Source organism: Cyrtonyx montezumae, unplaced genomic scaffold, assembly GCF_038088225.1.
Source record: "Cyrtonyx montezumae isolate F1298 unplaced genomic scaffold, pur_monq_1.0 scaffold_8, whole genome shotgun sequence".
In the NCBI taxonomy this organism is placed as follows: domain Eukaryota; kingdom Metazoa; phylum Chordata; class Aves; order Galliformes; family Odontophoridae; genus Cyrtonyx; species Cyrtonyx montezumae.
The window spans coordinates 20,457,272-20,479,473 of NW_027072089.1; the positions used below are offsets into that span (position 1 = coordinate 20,457,272).

At 40.0% G+C, this 22,202-nt stretch overlaps 1 protein-coding gene across 4 annotated transcripts in view; it reads right to left on the minus strand.

The window, feature by feature from the left end:
* Positions 1 to 17,712, minus strand: part of MATN2 (matrilin 2) — a 61,813-nt gene extending 44,101 nt beyond the window's left edge. For all 4 annotated transcript variants that reach the window (XM_065751685.1, XM_065751686.1, XM_065751684.1 and 1 more), the window contains exons 1-2: positions 17,559 to 17,712; positions 3,638 to 4,207 (exon numbers count right to left, since the gene is read on the minus strand). In XM_065751685.1, coding sequence (XP_065607757.1) covers positions 3,638 to 4,207; positions 17,559 to 17,712 — 724 coding nt within the window. The remainder of the gene's footprint in view (positions 1 to 3,637; positions 4,208 to 17,558) is intronic.
* Positions 17,713 to 22,202: the final 4,490 nt, after the last annotated feature.

Consider the following 22,202-nt stretch of genomic DNA (forward strand, 5'->3'; position numbering starts at 1 on the left):
GGGCCTCTGCTGCATCCATTTAAAAAGCAGTGCTGCTCTGGGCATCAGTCAGACTGCTGTGGTGGAAGAGGCTGCTGCATGTTCAGCTTCTGCGTGATTTGTTGCAGGAGTTATTTGGTGGACAAAGCCAGAGATTTCAATAATAGAAAGGATTGTACAGTTTTGGAATGAAAACCTTGTGAATTAGATTTTATCCCCACCTTTGTCAGAGGTCCCCCATTTGTCTCTGGGCAAGTCAATAATATCAGTATCTTCAAGGACACATCAACATTCACACTCCGTGTTTTCAGCTAGAAATACTTGCAACTGGATTTGCAAGAATGCAGGGCTCTTGGCTGCATGTGATGGGTGTAGTGTCGTGGCTGATATATTCCATCATGCTGAAAATGCTAAGTGCTCCAGAAAATCAGACCTTTGAGTGCACTCAATCAAAGTTTTAAAGTTAGTGGACGATGCTGACAGTTTTAACCCTCGTTCTGTGTTTTTGTTCCTTGAGCTCCCCAAGGGGACTACTGCAACACAGGTGGTGAAGCTGTATGTGGGAGCAGCTCTCAGCTGTACAGGACACTCAGAGCTGTGTGAGAGAAATTAAGCTGCAGTTTATCCAGGATCATGAAGGATCCAAGTATATCCAGAATCATCAGGATCAAGTCTCCTCTGGAGATGTTCAAAACCCACCTGGACACCTGCCTGTTCAACCAGGTCTAGGGAGCTGCTTTGGCAGGGGATTGGTCTAGATGATCTCTAGAGGTCCCTTCCAGCCCCTACAATTCTGTGATTCTGTGAGTATAAAATGATGACAACACTATCTCTGTTAGCAGATTAAAAAAGACTACTTCCTTCTGACTGGTCCAGCCCAACTTATTTGTCTTTCTCACTCTTCTTTTATTCTATCTCCATCTCCATTCCTAGATTCTGTCTCCAGTTACATTTCCCTTCTAAATTTTCATCTTGTCTTACCTGGTGTAGGGAACCTGCTTTGGCAGCGGGTTGAACTCTATGAACTCTTGAGGTCCCTTCCAACCCCTATGATTCCTCATGCTTCTAATTTCCCAAGATATTGCTTCCTTCTACTTTATCTTGCTGACTGGCAATAGAAAGAGGTCCACAGGATCCTCTGGCCTGAACTGTTGTATCTAGCACCAGTGAACCTTTAGGAGCCAGATGCAGTAACCACAAGGAAAGACCACACAGTTTAAATGGATTCTTCTGAGAATTTAGTTGCTAAGGTCTGGGGAATCCCCACTATCCATGAGGTAAGAGTAGCTAATTCAGTTTATGTTTTATCTTGCCCACAGAGCAAACGCAACTGAAGAATCCAGTTCTTTTCCCAAGGCATGAATGAAGCCTAGCAGATTGTGACCAGAGGGGTGCCTTAAACTGCTTCAGGAAAAAACCAAGGTGTCCAAGTACTATGTAAATCTCTCTGGGCTTTCACTGGGGACAACATCTAAAAGCTAACCATATTTCCTGAGAGGAACCTAGGTGCTCCAGGGAGCAGGGGCTCAAATGCCTATATTTTCTCTTGATGGCAAGTTGAATTTAGTCAGCAGTGTACCCTCGCATCCTAAAGGGCCAACTATATCCTGGGATGCACCAGGCGAGCACTGACAGGGGGTGAGGGGAGGGCTTGTCCCACTCTGCTCTGCACTGTGCAGCCTCACCTAGAGTGTGGGTTTAGGCACCAAAAAGGACATAAAACCAATAGAGAGCATCCAAAGGAGGGCAGTGAAAAGACATACAAGGAGCACTGAAGCCCTTTGGTTTGTTTAGCCCAGAGAAGAGCTGCGGGGGGAGAGCTCATGGCAGCTGCAGCTCCTCACAGGGAGCAGAGGGGCAGCGCTGAGCTCTGCTCCCTGCGACAGCGACAGGGCCCAAAGGAATGGCATGGAGCTGTGTCCGGGCAGGGGTAGGTTAGATGATAGGAAAAGGTTCTTTATCAGAGGGTGGTGGACACTGAAACAGGATCCCCAGGGCAGCAGCGACAGCCCTGAGCTGCTGGAGTTCAAGAGTCATCTGGATTCACAGAGGGGACAACTTCTTTACTCTTCTCTTAGTTTGAATTCTGGGTGGAGCTGTGCAGAGCGAGGACGTGGACTTGATGATCCTTGTGGGTTCCTTGCAACTTGGGATATTCTATAGCTCTATGAAATTCAGCAGGCTGAACACTTCACAGCCCACACTCGACTAAACATTAAAGATCCTATCAGACATTCAGTCCTTTACGTTGAAATCCATCCATAAAAGGCTGGCACCTTAACTTCTTTGTTGAACTTGTTCTGTCAGTGGTTGTTTTGTATCTCACCTTCAGTTCTCGAAACAGCAAATGTTGTGGAGGCACTCCCTTAGAAAGGGAGGCAGCAGCAATCCTTGTGACCTCCATACTCCTCCATCTGCAGGGCGAACGGTTTTATTGAGGATCACGTCTATTTGGATTAAAGGTGAACTACAAAACTTTAATACATTTACTGGGCACTGCTTATTCAGAAAAAAAAAAAAGGAGTAAGCCGTACTTGTACTGGATTTGTTTCTAAAATGCTATTAAAAATCCAATAAAATTGAATTTTATATAATTTCCAATCTGTTTCATTTAAGCTCTCAACTGATGCTAATTTTACTTTTTTGTTTGTTTTTTAAATGGATTTTACGCCAGCTAAAAATATGGCAAGTTAAAAACAGGAAAAAATCTATTATCTCAAGTTGTCTGTGATGGTGTCTTGTGCTGATGCAGTTCAGCTGGAGCTCTGTTGTTCTTTGTAACAACTTTGGAAAAGACCAAGTAAGGAAAATTCTCCAGGCTATCCTGACAATAAGCCTCAGTTCTTTCCTGGCAAAAGCATCCCTAGAGATGATTGAGCATCCAAATCATCATGCATTCATTTTCTGGACTTTGCTAGAAATGCTCCACTTTCATGCCAAATCTATATGAAGATCCTTCCAACATATCTCAGGAAAAACTAAAATTATATTAAGTACCCAGATCGGAATAAAACAAGTTCTGCATGACACTGTATTCGTAAAGGGTAATTTTTTATCTTGGAATTACAGATGGAAGTGATTTCTCTATTGTAAATTAATACCTATTAAAATACTATTTATTTTATGGTATGAATGAAAATCATGGTAAAGGGTTTTCCTAACTTTTTATATTTAAAACGGTTAGAATACTGTATTTGTATACTTGTGTCTCTTCCAGTCACAAGGCATTCTAAGAGATAATTGCTTGCATTTAATTAATACAAATTTGGATGAGCCATGAAACCCACAGAATCTTTTTAATAGCCAATAACTTTCACCATTCTGAAGTTTCAGTTCTAATGGAAATCACTTTTAAAATCAGTAGATGAAACAGCTTATCAAAACAAACAAACAAAAAAAAATAGGAAAATCATGGCATGTGTGTTTATCTTGCTGCTTACAATCACTAGGAATTATATTTTAGGGCACTGAGCAATAGAATGAGCTTTTCCCTGTATGAATAATTACTGTTCTCAATACTGTCTGGCTAGTTTCCCTTTTTTTCAATGTACATAATCTAACAGATTAGGTTCCATTTTAAAAAATGAATCAATTAATGATAATACATGACTTTTTTTTTTTCTTTCCGTGTTTTACTTTTGTCTATATAAAAGCTTACCACATAGTTTTGTCTGGAAGACAGAGGTCAGAGTTTCAATCTGACTGAAATTAGCAACCAGAAAGATGTGCTCTTCATGTGGCTCACTCCCAATGGACTTGAGCGTGTTCATATCCACTCTTCCCACTCCAATGGCAAAAATCAGAATTCCAGAGTTGCGAGCTTTAGCAGAGATTTCTGCCACTGGATCCTGTGGTCTGCCATCCGTCACTATCATGATAATGCGAGGCACATTTTGGTTCAGAGGTCGAGCTCCCTCTGACTCTGAAAACGCGATGTTCACAGCGTACTGGATGGCCAATCCCGTCATGGTGCCGGTCGCCAGGTGCATCATTCTCCTCACTGCTCTCTCAATCTCCTGTTTCCGCCTAAATGTCTTCAGAGAGAACTCATGTTTGACAGTGCTGCCATACTGAATCAGGCCTACTCGAGTGGCATCAGGACCGACGTCCAGGAACTGCAGGATTGTTAAAATGAACTCCTTCACTTTTTCGAAGTCATAAGGACGTACGCTGCGAGAGCTGTCAATGATGAAGACAAGGTCCAGACGTTTGTTGTTACAAGTATTTTCTAGAAGACAAAATGACAGCAAAAATATAAGAATTTTTTTAAATGCAGATCAGATTACGTTGACCAGAAGTGTCAAAAATTGTCCCTCTCTACTCTGTCCTTGTGAGGCTTCAACTGTATTGAGCACAGGTCTGCGGCCCCCAACACAGGAAAGATACCAAGTTTTTCAAGAGGGCCCAGAGGAGGGCCATGAAGATGGTCACAGGGCTGGACCACCTCTGCTACGAAGACAGGCTGAGAGAGCTGGACTTGTACACTCTGAAGAAAAGAAGGTTATGAGGAGACCTCTTAAGGGCCCTCCAATATTTAAAGGGAGATTACAAACAGGAGGGAAATCAACTTCTTACATGGGTAGATAGTAATAGGACAAAGGGAAATGGCCTTAAACTAAAGGAGGGAAGATTTACTTTAGATGTCAGGGGGAAGTTCTTCACTGAGAGTGTGGTGAGGTGATATAGCCCAGAGAGGTTGTGGATGTCCCATCTCTAGAGGTGTTCAAGGGCAGGTGGGGTCCTGGGGAATCTGATCTAGGATTTTATCTAGCAGTTGGCAACCTGCAGCAGGGGGGTTAGAACTTGATGATCCTTGTGGTCTCTTCCAACCCAAGCTATTCAATGAAAGATGCTAAGTAAACACCCTGCCAAGAGTTGGAAAAATACAGGAAAAACAGGAAATGCTGTAAATAATGCTCCTTGGGTAATCTGAATTTGGTTTCTGTTTAATATCTGCCTGTTACATGATCAGTAGATTAGTTTTTTGTGAGATTAGTGCTCAGAATGGGCACTGTCAAGATTTAGAACTCATACCTCACATGTGGTAGAAATCCTCTGAGTTACACTGTTATTATTTTAGTGGGCTGCACTTTAATGGTTTTTGTTGTAGGGCCTGAGAATTCAGAAATCCTGATCGGATAACACTCTGATGACATGAGGTAGTACTAGTCCTTTGTTGCAAATAAGAAAACAGAAAACAGAAATACAGGTCAAAAGTATCTGCTAATTGGAGTGACTGAGATACGAAGGAACTGATTTTTCATGGAACTTGGCATTAAAAAGCACTTTGTATGTACAAAGTACAGCTCTCAATGACGTCAGCTGCAGCTGTGAGTGCTCAGCACTCCTGCAAATCATACCCCATGATTTCAAACACATAATTAATGGCCATCTGGGAAAAGTCTAACGTATTGGACTAGCTCAGCATCACACAGAGATTCTGGGGCTGCACCAGAGATAAAATCCACTTTTCTGCAATGGCATTCGATTTGGAAAAAAAGACCGCCCACTTCCCATCATTTCTTGTTTCAGGCTTTCAGTTTTTTTTTTTTTCCAAGAGCCCTGGAAATACCACAGAGTATGTCTGTATCTGAAAATTGCACAGGAAGGCAAACCAAGCTATCATGGGTAACAACAATCATAGTTGCCTTCTGGGCATTCTACAAGCTTTCAAAAGCCCTGGGTACACTCACCGGCCCCTGCTCAGAATCCAGTGCAGACACACGCAAGTTGCATGATAAGAATGGATACGGATTGACCATTCACTGGCTTTTCCTATACAGAAAGCCAGCACATGAAAGGCTTGCTTGAAGCAAGCAGGGGGATGTGAGCTCTGAGCTTTGCCACAGAAGAGCGTATGGTAAAAGTTTAAAATGAATTTGAAGGACTTAACAGGATGCTGGTGATGAGAAATCAACTGAGATTTAATAGAACAATTAACGGTACCATGAATCTCATCGAACTACAGTAGCAACCTCCTCTCACTAAGCTAACTCCAACCAGAAATCTCCCTTACTGCACAATCCAGTTAAGTTCCCAGAGCACTCCTATCCACCAAGGCATTAAATAAGGCAAATGTCCTGCGGAAAAAGTAGTTGGTTGATTGTATAATTAAAGGTCATGTCACACAGCACAAGTACAAATCAAAGACTCAACTGGAACATCAGTCTGCAGACAAGCCTTTACATGAGCTCGCTTGTGACTGCTGATGAATGCTAACCATGTATTCCTGCCAAGGAGAGGGGTGAGAAAGATGCCTATTTTCACTTGTTAACTCAGAAGCCTCTTTCATAGATTACCAAGAACTTTTGTGGGCATAGAATAAAAATGCTCTTTGCTGACAATAAAAATGACTGCCTGGATTTATTCATGTGCAGTTTACAGTATGGCTTTATTCATAAGCGTAGGAATATGCTCAAGTTGCTTATTCTTTCAAAATCAGAGGACGTTGAGTGCAAGCCAGACTGAGTAGAATAAAACTCCAGTTTTAATGGGATACAGATATCCTGACATGCTGTCTTCTATCTTAGGATATCAATTGTGTATCTATTAATTTCTCTTACTACTATTCTCTTACTACTATACATACAGTTATGATATAAAGATAACACAAGATAATACAAAAATAAGATTTAAGGGAGCAGGACAGGGTAAAAAAGTTAATTACAGAAAGCTAAGTGTCTATGAAGGGAAGGACAGAGAACGGAGAAGCGTAAAATCACTGTTATTTCACTTCCTACAAAAACAAGAACCTTCCTGTTGAATAATTCTGAATTTCAGGGAGGATTTTTTATTTGAATATATAGATTTGGATCCCTGCCTCAGGAGTCTCAGTCCGTTATTTTGAAGTAGCATATGAAACAGGGCAGTAAGAAATTTGGATAGCGTTACTGGATAGTACTACAAGAAATAAAGCCCATTTTGCTAAATTACTTATGCAGATGAATATAGTAAGTGGGTTGCTCTGAAAGTAATGCTTCCTATTTAGTCCCGTGGAAACTACAACAGTGTTATTGTGCTGCTTGCAACTATCAAATAGAGCAAAGTCTCAGCTACAAAACACTATTTTTCAACACAGCCACAACCATGAGCCTATTTGTACAGATAGCTGATCAAGACAATCTTCATTTAGTGGTGTGACAGCCATACGTGGTCATCCAGAACATGGCTTGTCTTTCACACTGCTGTCACCACCACTGAAACGCACCACCCACCACCTCACTGTGCCCACATCCATTGTTTGATCTTTTCAATAAATATTCAATGAATGACAATAAATGTCAATGAGTGACATTTTTTTTTCCTGCAAAGAGGAATTCGATCACACACGCTTCCATGTCAAACACCATTCTGTCCGACTGTCCCTCTGCTGCCACCTGTCACAAAACAACAAAATGAAATGGAATATTGGTGGGAAGGTTCAACCTCTACTGCAATACCATCAACATCTGCCTCTGCAGTTTTGGGCCAACAAAATAAAGTAGGAGGTACTATTTTTGGAACAGCTCTTGTGCATTTCTGAACTACTTTCGCTAGAAAAATCCTTCCTATAGAAATGTCAAACATTTCCTTGTTAAAAAAACAAACACGCTTAAAGTCTCTGTCTTCAGATTCTGAGGATTTTTAATAACCTTGTGATTATTAATGGTGATTCAGACAACACAGGTTCCATAAAACCCAGTGTAAATCTCTCACCAAGTAAAACTCCAGGTGGCTGGTACTTTGAGGAGTGGCAATCAGTAATGGCTAACAGATGAACACTAACTCCCTCAGATAAACTTTCCATGCTACCTTTTAAGAAATTCCACAGATTTGCACTTGCCTTGTAAACTATAACCTCTTCCTCCTACCAGCTCTTATGTTTAAACAAAGAACTTTTTCACAACTTTGGCAAATGTCTTCAAATCCCAATGAAATTCCTTTCCACTCTTATGAAAACTGACACATTCATTGAAAAGAACTACTCATACAGAAACCAACATTAAAGTTAGCACATATTTTGAGTTGAGAATGCAAAAGTTAAAAAAAAAAAGCCCTGAAAGCGTGAATTATATTGTCCATAATTCCAAGGTTCTTGGAAAGTTGGAAAGATAAGGCCAGCAAACTAAAGGCCGGGTCAAAAGTAAATGCATTCTCCTCCACTCAATGTAGAGCTTGTCTAGAAAGGAGTACTGTCATTCCACCTCTGCGGAATGAACAATGGTTCTCCCTTAATGAATCCAGCTGGGATTCACTCCAGTGTGATGGAGTATTCCTGGGCATAAGAACTGAATTTTCTATGCTGCTGAAAGATTTGAATGGTTCGTGGCATTGTTTGGCCTAGGAGAATCAACACTTTTTCAAATAATATGCAGGCATGATATGGGAATAAGCATGAGCCAGGGTCCCATCTAACAGGCAATATGGACGCAGGCACTCTGCAATCTCAGTATCAATCAGTAGTATCAGTGCAGGCTGCATTGTCCCACTGGTCTCAGTGCCAGAGAAGTCTATCACACACGCTAAACTGAACTCACAGCATTAAATTCACTTTCCCACTGAAGCAAAATGGCCACACATCTGCTGGTAATAAACCCTGATCCCCCATAATCTTTGCATCATGCACAGGGATTGTTCAGAGAGTGCTAATCAACATGGGCCAGAGTCTGCTCTAGCAACTGAATAATAACAGCGGAATCCCAATGCCCACGGATGTCCTCTGGCATTATTTTATTCATCAGCATCCTCAAACATTTCTTTGGGATATTCAAGCTGAACATTTTCAAAGGACCCAGGTTTTCAGTGATGATTTTTTCAGAAGTTTTTTGCAAGCCAACTGCCTTGAAAAGTTTGTTAAGAATGAAGTTATTTATTTCCTATTTTTGTCCTATGTCTTTGTGATGTTTTAATGGATTTTGTAATTGGGATAGAACTTGATAATGTGGATCTTTCTCCTAACAAGTGAGATAAATAACTGTTATAAAAGCTAATGCTGCATGCAAAGCAAAAGGAGGTTAGCTCCATTTGGTAAACACTACAGCAATTTTAAGATAGTTAGACAATAAAAAAAATTAATTTATAACAAGTAAATACTAGTTCCATGAGAACTTTTGTTATAATTTAAGACAACTTGAGAGAAAAAGACAGATGAGATCAGTTGAGAAAAAAATGAGATCATAGAAAAATTATTACCTAAGTAGACAATGCATTAATGGCAATTTTAAGACTCAACATTGTATCCACATCACTGTAAAGTGAGCTAATAAATACAAAAATTATATGCCATGTGAGACTGCCAGCAATAACACCACATTCATTCTTAGACTTTCATCTTTGTCTGAGTAACAGAACTAAAGTCTTAACTAAAAGAAGAGAACTATTCTGTCAGCTAGCATATTATAAAACTTCTTTCTACGTTTCATTTCTTTGTCATTTTATTATTTTGTTTTCTCTCAGTCTGGTTTGCCTTCCTTTTCTTTACAACTTTGTTCTTTATAAACTTTGGTATGACTCTTAGCAAATTTTTTGTAAACGTACAAATTTGTTGATATTGCATATTCTCAAAATTCCAAAATTGTGGTTTTCCCTGGCTGAGCATCCAGCCAGAAAGATTAGGTTTGACAGGTACTCAGCTATTTCCAAAGGATTTCTCAGTTCAACCAGAAGGTTTGACTTTCTTGCTGTACAATCATATATACAAACAACACTCAAATTTGCAATTCTTTCAGAAATACATCAAGAACAAAGCACTCTGATGAGAGGGAAGACATACATACATATTGCCTATGTATACCTTATAGGAAACTGAAGTAGCTTCATTTACAGGTCCAGGAATGAAGTACACAGCAGTAAACATCATTCCTGTTTGGAAAACACATTTTGTGACTGTCACCAGGAATAAATGAAAAATACCAATAATTCTAAACACTTCCTGGCTCTAGTGAGATATTTTTTGCAAGTTACTTCCACCACCTTTCTCTATGATCCTGACTTTGGCGTTAGGAACTGCTGAGGACCCCCTCATCTGGCACATGTATGTCCTGCACTTGGCTGTTCAGGTGACTCCACTTCTTTCCAGCTGTGGAACAGACCCTTAGTCCAAGACCTGCCCTCGTGCTCCCTGGCCCCATTCTTGCTCTGAGCTGTTTCCCAAACTCACAAGCCTCTGGCCCTAGCCCAAAGATTCATTATGAGTTTGGCATTTTGCCCACTCCTCCTTACAAATTTCTTCATCTGGGAACACTCTCCAGATATAACAGCCTCTAGACATCTCTTTATTGATTCTGACAAAATCTTTTTTGAAATTCCAGAATTTCTGGGAGAACTGTAGGCTCTTATCCATAGATTTCCATTTCTCCTACATGCAAGTTCATCACATCAGGAGGTGCCTTACTTTCCTGTCACCTTTTCCAAAATAACAAGGTCATTAATACTATAAAGTTTCATCTAATCTCAGGGTCCCAAAGTGACTCCTACTACTTCTCCAGTTCTTTATGAGACTTGGTGTTGTCTGTGGTATGAAGCCAATGTTGCTGGGATGCTCTGAACTGTCTCAGTTCTTGCGTATTTCTTCTGTTCTGAGATGGAAACCGTTGGTTGCCTGCTTTCATAGTGAGGAAGACTGGGGACAGGGGAGTGGGGTTGCTTTCTCTTGCAGGCAGGGGAACACCAGGAAAGAGGGATGAAGTATTTTCTCTCTCCTTCAAAATCTGAAACCTCTATCTTGCCTTCTTTGAGGGACACAAATTATTAGAGAACGAACTGCTAGAAAAAGTAAATAGCTGCTAGCAGGACTGCAGAAAATGGAGTGAAAAAAAGTGATTAAAGAGTTGGTATTCTTCCTTTCAGAACATTAGTGTAATGTTTTATAAACTCTTATCAGTACTATTTTTTAAAGCTGTCCATGTCTTTGTTTGTAGTGAAAGCTGTTAGCAACCTCAACATTTCTCACTGATCAGCTGACTTGAAACCACATATTTCTATCCACTGGTAACAGTTTAAGTACTATACTCTCTCCCAGAATAGTTTCATAAACAGCACCATGAGATACTGTCATATACCATCTCCCACTGCCCCTAAAAGTGCATGCCCTATCATATCCACTGGCAAACCACAGTTCTATCAGTTCAGCAGTACTTAAGTAAGTAGAAAATCTTCATATTTCAAAGCAACATAAAGAGCATGTTTGTTTACCTAATACTGTCTGATTATCCACTCACCTCTTTAAATGAGTTGTCCCTTAGGTTATGAAAACGCTCTTTCCAAGGTCTTCCACATAATATTGCACAGTTGCTTTTTTTTTTTTTTAATTGTTAAGCTGATATATAATGAAGCTAAAAAAACCATACTTGTATATATTAACATATAAGGGTGACAGAGCAGTGGCAAAGCTGCACAGAGAGGTGGTGGAATCTCCTTCTCTGGAGATGTTCCAGACCCGCCTGGACGCCTACCTGTGCAACCTGGGCTAGGGAGCTGCTTTGGCAGGGGGCTGGGCTCTGAGATCTCTGGAGGTTCCTTCCAACACCTACAGTTCTGTGGTTTCGTGATATTCAGTATTTATGTTCTTTTCTCAGCCTAATCTTCCTTCAAGATAAAATACTCAAGAGAAAACTTTGAGCTCTCTGAGAATACACATAAAATGGAGCTTGTAATTTTCTTTAGCATGTGTCAAGATACGTTAATTCTTCACACAGAAGTGGCATTTCACAGTAACTTGTGGGCGGTGTAACAAACAATTTCAGAAAAAGAACATTTTCATTTGGTACATGACTCAGTTTTTTTCCTGTAGAAACAGATATTCTTTCTTCCAAGCAGAAAATTTAAAAAACTCTTTAAAAAACAAAGGAAAAGGAAAAGAGAGGGAAAAAAAGAGGATAAGAAAATGAAACAAAAGAAGAGAGAAGGGAGGAAGGAGAAAGGCAAAAGGAAGAAAGAGAAAGAAAAGAGAAACATAAAGGCTTTGTTACAGGAAATATTCATATAGAGGAAATATTTAAGGAATGATGAAGTTTTATACAAATAGAAAATTTCTTGTGCTGTTAGAAATATGATATCATATATAATATTAATTACTGAATTGCGCTTTATGTTGCTGAAATGTGAATGCTATTTTGAAGCAAGACTTGAAAATGAATATTGAAATCTAAATACAACAGTTGGCAAGCGTAACAGTGTTATGTGGCTAGAAATGGCTAACCCAAATCAAAACCCAAACTTTCCAATCTCTTTAACAGCTGGCTGCACATGAGTGCATTCAGAATAGGACACAAATCCCTGAAGTCTGTCACAGGCCCACAGATCCCACAAGCTGGTCCTGCTTAAGGGGTAACAGCTTCCGCAGGGAACAGCTGACAGGAGAGATACAGCCCCCAATCACATCTTGCTTCTCATCCTCCAGGTCCCCTACTAAGGGTTGGGGAGGCACAGCCTTAGTACGAGTCAGATTACCAAGCCTCAGAGTTACAGAGAAATGGTCTTTTACTGCCAACAAAACCCAGGAGCCTGAGAGAGTGGGGAAGTCTGGGCAAGTGCAACTCCTGCTACTGCTTCAGACCCTGCCAGGTAGGGTAAGTACACCAGCTATTGGAGGGAAGAGGCTGGCAGCTGAGACATTAAGATGAAAGCTGAAGCCTTGACATAAAGGCCATGAGAGACCTTTCAGCTATCACTGCTGAAAAGCAAAGCATGCAATTGCTAATTCTCCACCATGGCACAATGACTGCATAAACATCTCAGAGGGAAGAAACAGGAGATTTCACAGACCATAAAATGCTTTGCTCTCTCTTTCCAAATATAACATATCTGTATTTTTATAAGGCCATTTTATGTTTTGATTAGCGAGAGTCTAAACTGATAAGAACTTGATTACTTTGTAACCTTATAAAAGTTTGGTTACTCTTAATTAGAAAAGGACTGCAGTTGCATTTTAACTAATATGTGATCATTCGAGAGAGATAGTTTGCAACTGCTCCCAGCCTTTATCTACTACCTGAAAAAGTTTTAATCTTCTCAAATATAGTACCAGCATATCACATCAAAAACATGATGCAGTTGTCAAGACATCACCTGCAATGCAGAATTCACTAGAAATGACTCTATTTAGCACCTGTGAGGATTAAAAAAAAAAGAATTCTATTTATATGAAGAAATAAGATGAACACACTTGGGCTGAGGTTGTAGATAACATTCCTACAGCAGTTATCTTGTGGTTCAGTAGCCTACATTAGTAGGATTTAGAGATCTCAGGACAGCCCTTAGCATATAAATGTACAATGAACTCAATCAAAACTAACCAGTAATCTTTTCTGCACTGCACAGAAGCATTACACAGTGCACTCACTTCCATCATGTACTTTCCCCTCTTATTTGTGGCAAAAATTTAAACTTGTAAGGTTAACCTGACAATGCTCTAGAGCCTAAAGTTACATATACACAAGCTTAAGAACTGGGTTGGATATAGGGATGTTTGGAGTAATTTTAACAGACCAAAGCAGTGATTCATAAATTTAGAGAGCACTGTGTAATTCATTATTTCCCTCCGTATCATTACTGAAACCACATACATACAACCAAGAGATAAATTATGCTATACTTTGCTGCAAAATGTAATTCAACACAGACAGAGACAGTTGAGCTCAGCAGCAGTTACTACTGAACAGGGGCCAAGTACATTTTCCTCCTGGCCTCCTTTCCCCTCTCTTTCTTTTGGTTTTTGCAGTATCAGTAAATCTCTTGCAGTTTTAGGTGTAAATTCCTAAGGAGCGGATAGAATGTAAGTGCTTACAATATTATTCTGCAATTTAATAAATTATTCCCATGCTCTCCAAAGAAACATGTCCATATGACATGAAACATATGATCAGTTTTACGTTTACAAGAACAGAGTTCATAAAAAAAAAAACAACAACCCACACTTGTGGGTTCAGCACAATTTTGAAGTTTTGCTTTCCCTTCTTTTTCCAATGCCAGAATTGGGGTAGGAACATCTCTGTGCCTTCTCCCACCCACTCTGTCCTCCCCTAATACACAACATCAAGTGTATCTTGCAAGGACTGGACGTTTGTCACTTCTGACCATTCAACCTGCTGAAAGATGCTGTGGACAGTTGCTGTGGTCCTGAAATCATGGTGTGGTTATCACCACTCTGGACAACTGATACAGATCTTGGTCAATGAGTCCATTTAAGGGCAGAGGTCCACCTCGGTTACACCTGAAGGAAATTAGCTAATGCAATAGACACCATTTTATATTCAAAAACATGTAGCAAATTCTAGTTCCATTACTGCTCTTCTTGAGTATCCAAAAGCAAAGCTGAGCTGGCAAACTGTGCTTCCACTGATCTGTGTGTAATATAACAAAGCAGCTGCACTCAGCAGGAACAAAGATTTCGTCAGACAGCTCAGTAAAAACTCTTCAGAACTCTAATAAAATCTTTGAAAGGGAAGATTCTAAAGCAACAGATTAATTTCCTTTAAGATACCAGGATAATCCAAAATATCCAACACTCAGGATCGAATTACTGATGAGAGGAAAGGGAAGGCAAATTTTAGTTTATGTGTCATTTAAGAGGAGAAGGGATTGCTCTCTGCTCCAGGAAAGATAGATTCCATGGGCCATCCCTACTCTTCCTGTTATTTCACAAGCACGTGCAGGACCATGGAAACGATCCTTTAAAGCACAAGTACCTTGCATTAAAATGTTAATTTCCATCAACTTAATGTATGTTCTGGTGAACACAAGAAATGCATATACATTTTCTTAAACCAATTACAATTAATCTGGAGTTAACACTCTGCAAAGAAGATTTAAGATAATATTAACAAAGTTAATTAGATCAGCACAGCTGACAAGTTTTAACTACCCAGGGGTTTGCTTCAGGATTTAAAGAAAGTGTGAAAAGTCAAACCTATCCAAGGCAGATTGGCTTTCAAAGGTCATACTGAGAGTTTCAAATACTTTATGTCCAACTGACACCTACACAACATATCAAATTTTAATGGAAATCACTAGCTATAGTAATAGTTTTAAACAATTTTAACCAATGCAAATATCTACAAAATGATCACAATACACATTGAGGTTTAGCAGGAAGACTGGATAAGAAAAACACAGAAAAGACACGGCTCTGTTTTCTGAAGGTTTCCTTAAAACATAACCCATTAGCCCTAACAAGATAATTAAGGAATGGAAAACTAGTGTACAGCTGCCAAAAGTTAAACTGATCCCAATTTAGCTTGATCCCAAAGTACTTGTACGTGCATTTGGACAATCCCACAGGGCTTTTAGTCTGTTTCATTTTGCTTATTTATACTGCCAGTCTCCTGCAGCAAGGACTTTTACTCCTGTACATAAGCACTACCTGTATTCTACAAAAAAAAAAACAACAAAACAACCATATCAGTACACGTCAGTTTTAAAAATTGTAAGAAAAAAACAGAATTATTTTGATAATACTCACATGGCATAATCCTGTATTTTAGTCCTAAAAACACAGAGAGCTCCACCCAACAAAAAAAATCCCAAACTCCTGAACTTTTATTGCTTTTCCATTTATCTGTTGGTCCTCTGCAGCTGTAACGCTCGTTTTTGCTTGCTAACCAAGACTTTCCGCAACAGCAGCAATTGTCACTGCCACTACTATTTATTATATACATATTATGCAGAATGGGATGGCTTTTAATCCCTGTTAAATTACTTAAAGTCTGGAATGGTTTTATTAAGTCAATAGAATTGATGTCACTGAGATCATGATTTGGCCCCGTTCTTACCCATGTCATTTAAAGAACACTACAGCTTTGGAGCACAGTGGCATGCATTTCACACATTCTGTTCTTTGCAGAGAGGCACGTTCTGACTATGCCCCTGTTTACATGCAACTGCTGAATCAGAAGCAGGTGACCTAATTTACTGCAACAGAATGCAATGCCCAAGAGTCTGATTCTAAACTGCCACGTATTTTTATGAGCTGGACCAGAGACTGTCCCAAGTCTCTTGCATCATTTAATGTCTAGAAACAGCTCTTTCAGCAAGATCTGCCAGAACTGTTTGCATCCTGCATATGCCAAACTGAATAGGGATGCAGAATTTTTTAAGGTTCACAACATGGCTTGACTCTTAAAAGAAGAATTTAATCTGTGCATTTGATTTAATATTGTGCTAGTTCTTTTAATTTTTCCACCATTCAAAATATGAAAAAGGGACTATAAAAGCAATTTTATATATGTAAAAAAAGCTGAGAAACGCTATACCTTTTTTTTTTTTTTCTACACAGCACCTTACTATCAAATTTATTTTCTAGGGAAATTGGTGATTCATTTCTTAAAACTAAGTTAAGATAGTTGCTGAAGACTGGAAGTTCCTGGAAGGGCTGCCACTTAAATCTCATTTTAGAGTTTAGGATCCTAGAAAGAATAAGAATCTTAATGAATAAAATGTGAGTGGAGGTGTTTCTCTTGCTGTTTCACATCCATACCTTCTAATGGGCTACATCTCCAGAGCTGTGCTTTTCAGCCTCCAGTTGCAGAACCCCAAATGTCTCAAGAGAGACAGTAAGAAACCCACTGTCATTTTGTTCTACAGGAATTGAAAACCTGTAAAAAAATTTAAAAAAGCTAACTCATGCCAAAGTGTGAACTGTACTTTACACATTTAAAGGATCACATTTTTCTTGAAGAAGAGTTTGACTCTGATAAAACCTACTGCTCTCCTCCCTGTCATGCTTTCTTCCATGTTCTCCCATTGTTTCTTCTTTCCAGGACATTTCACATTCCCCATGTTCACCTAAGTCAGGTGACAGGCATAAGGAGGCAGGCCACTTAACATCTCCTGGCTGGAGAGAGATATTTAGTGAGATCTGCCACTAATGTGTATCACGAAGCCCTAATGGTGGGCCTTGTCCAAAGTTAAGTCCATGCTATTTTTCCATAATCTGAGTTTATAATGTACCCACTCAAACAGTGAGTAAAGAAAAAAGATTCTAAGTCATGAACAGTCTGCAGATGAAAAAAAAGAAATAAAATCACAGAATTATAGGGGTTGGAAGGGACCTTTAGAGATCATCAAGTCCAACCCCCAGATTGACCCCACAAATCATCTGATGAAGTACAGACAATAAGAAACAAGAGAGATGAACCTATGTTTTAAAATACAACAGCCACAAACTAACTGTCAGATCCTGTTGTCAGCTTTTCAGCAGAACAGTAAAAATGAGCTACTCCTTACAAACAAAATTAATCTGACCGAATGAAGGGATTAACATTAAGTAATTTAATAACATGCCCCATTTCAATAACTACTGATTTCAGTTTAGTCATCCTTTATATCCAGTACAAAAAAACTGCAGCAAATACATGGCACTTGTAATAAAGTAGATCTAGTATCCCAAAAGCAAATGCCTTCTTTCAAGAGCTGCTAAATCAAAAGAGTCTCATATCCCTGCCTGAAAATGACAATCTCCTTTTTTATTATAAACTAACTCAGACAAGGTTTGGCCAACTGCTCCTACTTTTTATCTTAATTATCTTTATATATGAAATTGCTTTTAGTGTAGTGATGGTTTTTTTTTTGTTGTTTTTTTTTTGTGCTTTTTGAAAACTTACCTAATAGAGTTTGAGAGTTAACATCCCTTCTTCGGGTAAAATGTCCTCCTGGGAGATCTTTTGCCATGACAGTGACAGTGGACAGCAGAGTATGCCCAAACAGCAAAAAGGAGCATGCAATCATTGTCTTCATTTTGTAGAAGCAGAAGGACATTCAAGGATATAAAACTGCAATAAAGAAAGAGATGAGCTCTGTAATTCAACAAAAACAAACAAACAAAAATAACCCACCACTATTTTAACCATCCAGCTGTATTGCTTCCCTCTCATCACACCCCAACACACAGATATACCAACATACACACACTTTCAAGAAATCAGATCTACAAAGCAGCAGTTAGCAGTACATAAGGAATATATTCCAAAAAGAGCAACTATAAAGGTGAACTGGTGACCCTTCACACTTCTCTTTCAGAAGACTGTCCTTTGTTGCTAGTGTGAAGATAAGCGTGCAGATGGAACCTTGTTTACTCCAGGAGAAGACTTCTGAAGACAGGCAATGAGCTTGCCAGTTAAGAAGCTTTTTCGTGCAGAAGAACAATTTTTTTTAATTAAAAAAAAAAAAGTTTGTTAAAAGGCACCATCAAAAGCCACAGCTGACTGCCCATGAGCAGAGAGCTAAGATTCACTTTCTGACCGTGTTCGCTGTAGCTGACATCCTCAAGTGTTCTGACTTCCCCTAAGCCATTACTGTTGTGTGCTGTGAAAAAAAAAAATGCCATAGGAGCTAGGTTTGCCCTGGAATGGGGACAAGATTGCTAAAAACACTCACACATAACAAGACCAGGGCAGTTCCATGTAAAACTTGAGTGGCAACAGAATTAAAACTTTGTTTTAATGGCAATTCCTGGACAGGTAACTAAGATGTATTCCCAAATGTGAACACAATGGTGTACATGCCACAGGGTAAAATAAAGGGAACCTTTGCCTTCAAAATGCCCAACTTCAAAATGCTGAAATGTTCAATAAAACTCAATAACAGGAAATAAAGCATGTAAGAACATTCAATACAGAAGAGGTAAATGTAAACAGCAGTCACTTATTATAGTTGCCACAAAACTGCAACCTTTTAGAGCCCTAGTAGTATGGACAGCTGGACGGTGTTATTGGTAGAGTAATTCCACAGCTTTGGGCAGAAACAGATGGACACTGCAAACAGCACGAGCCACTCAAAATGGGACATCTAGTTGTAAACAACAATTGTTTCTGCTGGAGATGACAGCTGAAATCTTCCCCAAAGTTGTCTTTTCACTCCACAGGACATCAGCAAACAGAGCTCTGCAAGAGAGCCTCCTTTCTTCTGGCACATTGTTTAAGGACACGAGACAACTATGAGGATACGTGCCAAAATATACTGTTTTCCAGAGGCAACAGCAGCCTTGACTCGGGTGCTTTGCTCAAGTTCCAGGTACATACCTGTGACTGCTGCTGCTTGCATTTTTACATGACCATTCTGCATTGCGGTTGCAAAGCTCCTTTGCCCACAGCCCTCCCACAGTTCTGTTTATTTTCTAGGTTTTCTGCAGTCTGCTGTCTTCACTTGAGAAGCTGGATGGCGTTTACAGCACCAGACTTGGTATTTAACACCTCATCTTCCCAGCAGGCTAAGCCAGGCTGCTGGCACAGCCCTCTGCAGCATCACATTGCTGACTAACCCATTCCCTCCCAAGCTAAGAGCATGCTCCTGAAGTTACAAACACCTACTTTCAGTTGCTACCTGGAAAATATGTTTCAAGCACTTCAATTCCAGCTGCTGCCTCGGCTGGTATAAACGTATTTATCAGGAGACAACTGAGCTTGGCTGACGCCAAACCAAGCTGTTGTATGACAAACATCCCAAAAGCCTCTGAAGCAAAGCATATCAAGAAAAGCACTCATTTTCCTTTTCAAGTTTCCCTTCATCCTCAACTGGCTGCTAGATAAGAGCCCAACATTTCCAAGGCATTTTCTCATCAATTTTACCTGTGCTTACTCAGCCATATGTCCATGCTACTGAATAATTTTTTATACCCTCTAATACTTTCTCAAATTTCATGAATTACAGTGGAAGAATGTTCAAAAATGAAATTATGACTTCATCTGTCAGATGAGTATTTCCTTCAATGGACAACACTCAAATAATGCAAGCCTGCTTCTGTAATTTAAAATACCTTTCTGAGGAGGTCCTCTCCGAAGCAAATAACGGCTACATTTTGAAAAGAGATGCTACTAACTTTTTAGGGCCAGGAGTGATGTATCAATGACCTTCTCCATTGCGTGGTTCATGTTATAAATATTTGTTGTCTATCCTGTGTTAACTCATAGACAATGTCAAGGGAGATGAGATGCTCTGTGGTTCATGCTAAAGTTAGTGTGCTTGCACCTCTTACCCCACCTTAGGAAAATTTCTTTCACACAGGTACCTTCCTCATTCAGGTCTTCACTGGTCAGATCATGCTGAAAAACAAACTAGGAAACCAGGGTAGTAAAATGTTTCAGCTCATACTTCTTGCTCCTCTGGGTGGTCTCAATCCTCACTTTGCAGTAGAAGTTCCTTTCCAAGGCTGAATCAGACACTGCAAGTCCACAGACCCTGCCTGTCCACCTTCTCCAGCTGCTACCACAGCTGGCTCAATGCACTGCCTTCTGCTGCTCCTTAGCAATTAATCCTCAGCAGTGACCCAGGATTTTAGCACCTTTATTAACTGAAGAAAGCATCCCCTTTCTTGAAACTTGTATAGGTTCTCATCATTGCTGGGAAGGAAAAGGAAGACAAAAAGGGACCACAAATAGCAATTACTGCTGCAGAGGTTGCCTTGAGCTTTCACTGTTGGATAGGTAAGATACAGATAGTTGATATGCATACTTTCATTAAGCTGCCAGCAGATCAAACTTCAGTATTTTTAGAATCATAGATTCATATAATTATTTGATTTGGAAGAGACATTCAAAAGTCATCTAAGGCCAACTCCCTTGTAATGAGAAGAGACATCTTCAGCTAGATCAGGCTGCTCCAAGCCCCATCCAGCCTGAACTTGGATGCCTCCAGGGACGGGGCAACCTCCACCTCCCTAGGCTACCTGTTCCAGTGTTTACCACCCTTAAAATAAAATAACTTCTTCCTTACGTCCAATCTAAATCTCCCCTCTTTTAGTTTGAAATCATTTCCTCTTGTTCAACATACCCTGCTATGCCCTTGCATGTCATTAGGGCCTGTAGTCTTGTGGATGTTCAGGTTCCACAGGCAGTCACATACCTGATCTTCGCTTACAGAGGGAGGGGCAATGCTTCCCCAGTTCCCACCTTCTGAACCTTCCACTCAAGGGCTGTGTGTACAGCAGTCACTGGTGAAGCCTGAGGCAAAAAAGTTGTTGAATATCTCAGCCCTTCTCTTTGTTCTTTGTTACCAGCCTGTCTGCATGGCTCATTAGGGAGGGCACGCCCACCTGGACTTTCCTTTTTCAACTGGTACCTACAGAAGCCTCTCTTATCCTTCTCTGCACCCCTTGCAAAGTTCCATTCCAGTTTGGCCTTGGCCTTCCTGACCCCATCCCTATACAGCTCAGCAGCATCCCTATACTCCTCTCACATTACCTGCCCCTGCTTCCACCTCATGTTATAAAGACCAGAAATGCATAAATGGGAAACATTCTCAAGTTCTTTCAGCACTCATTATCCACCCATTTTTAAGATAACAGCAAACTGTGATTAAAGAAAGAACTTTTAATGAAGTTAAAGAAACTGCAAGCGATCAGTGTAAGCCAATACAATTAGAAACCACATTCCCAGTCAGGGAAGCACAGTGAGCTACTTGGAAAATCAATCATCCCTTATAACATGCAAGCCACAAAATAACTAATGCTCAATTCCCATTGCCTCAGATATTAAAAAAAATAAATACAACCACAAAAAAAGTCAGCAGACACTTTACAGCCCCGTTAGCTATCAGTTAGAATGTGTTCCAAGGTATTTCGCTACCACAGGCCAGCACATGCATTACCAGCCCATTACTCATTAAAATCACTGTGTGTGGCGTGGATGTTAGGACACAGATTATTAATAATTTCCTCTATCTTTCTGGACTGCTGACACAGGCATTTTCTAGTCTGATAAACAGTTACAGAGCTCCTCAGAGCATTGGAAAATATCTGCCCTAGCTATGCAGGTGTTGTGTGGGGGCAGCTGGAGAATATTTATCACATCAGCAGAAGAACATTCTTGCCTTCACCCCTACAGAGGAGCACACTCCTGTCATCCTGTTCCATTAAAGATAAATTGGATTTTCCATGACTCCTTATTGTACAAGCAGATCTTTGCCAGGCTCACGAGAACAGCACAGGTAGAACTCCCCTAAAACCATGGTTGTGAAACACAAATCACTGATGCAGTTAAATTATTATGAGGGAACAAGGCAGCAGGTGCTCTAAGTTTGCAGATTTCTCCTCAATCCTGATGGCAGGCACTACCATGTGTACAAGAGTGTGTGAACCTACCCAGGATGGCACCAAGCCCTGGAGGGCACTCCCCTGTTAGCACATTCATTAGCTCCTTCTAGGTGGCTAACTTAGGCCATTTGTGCTGTCAGTAGCATGAAAGCATTTGGAAACCCCATGATCTAAAAGTACATTAGTAAATGAGGTGTATTTTCAGACAAGAAATCCCAAA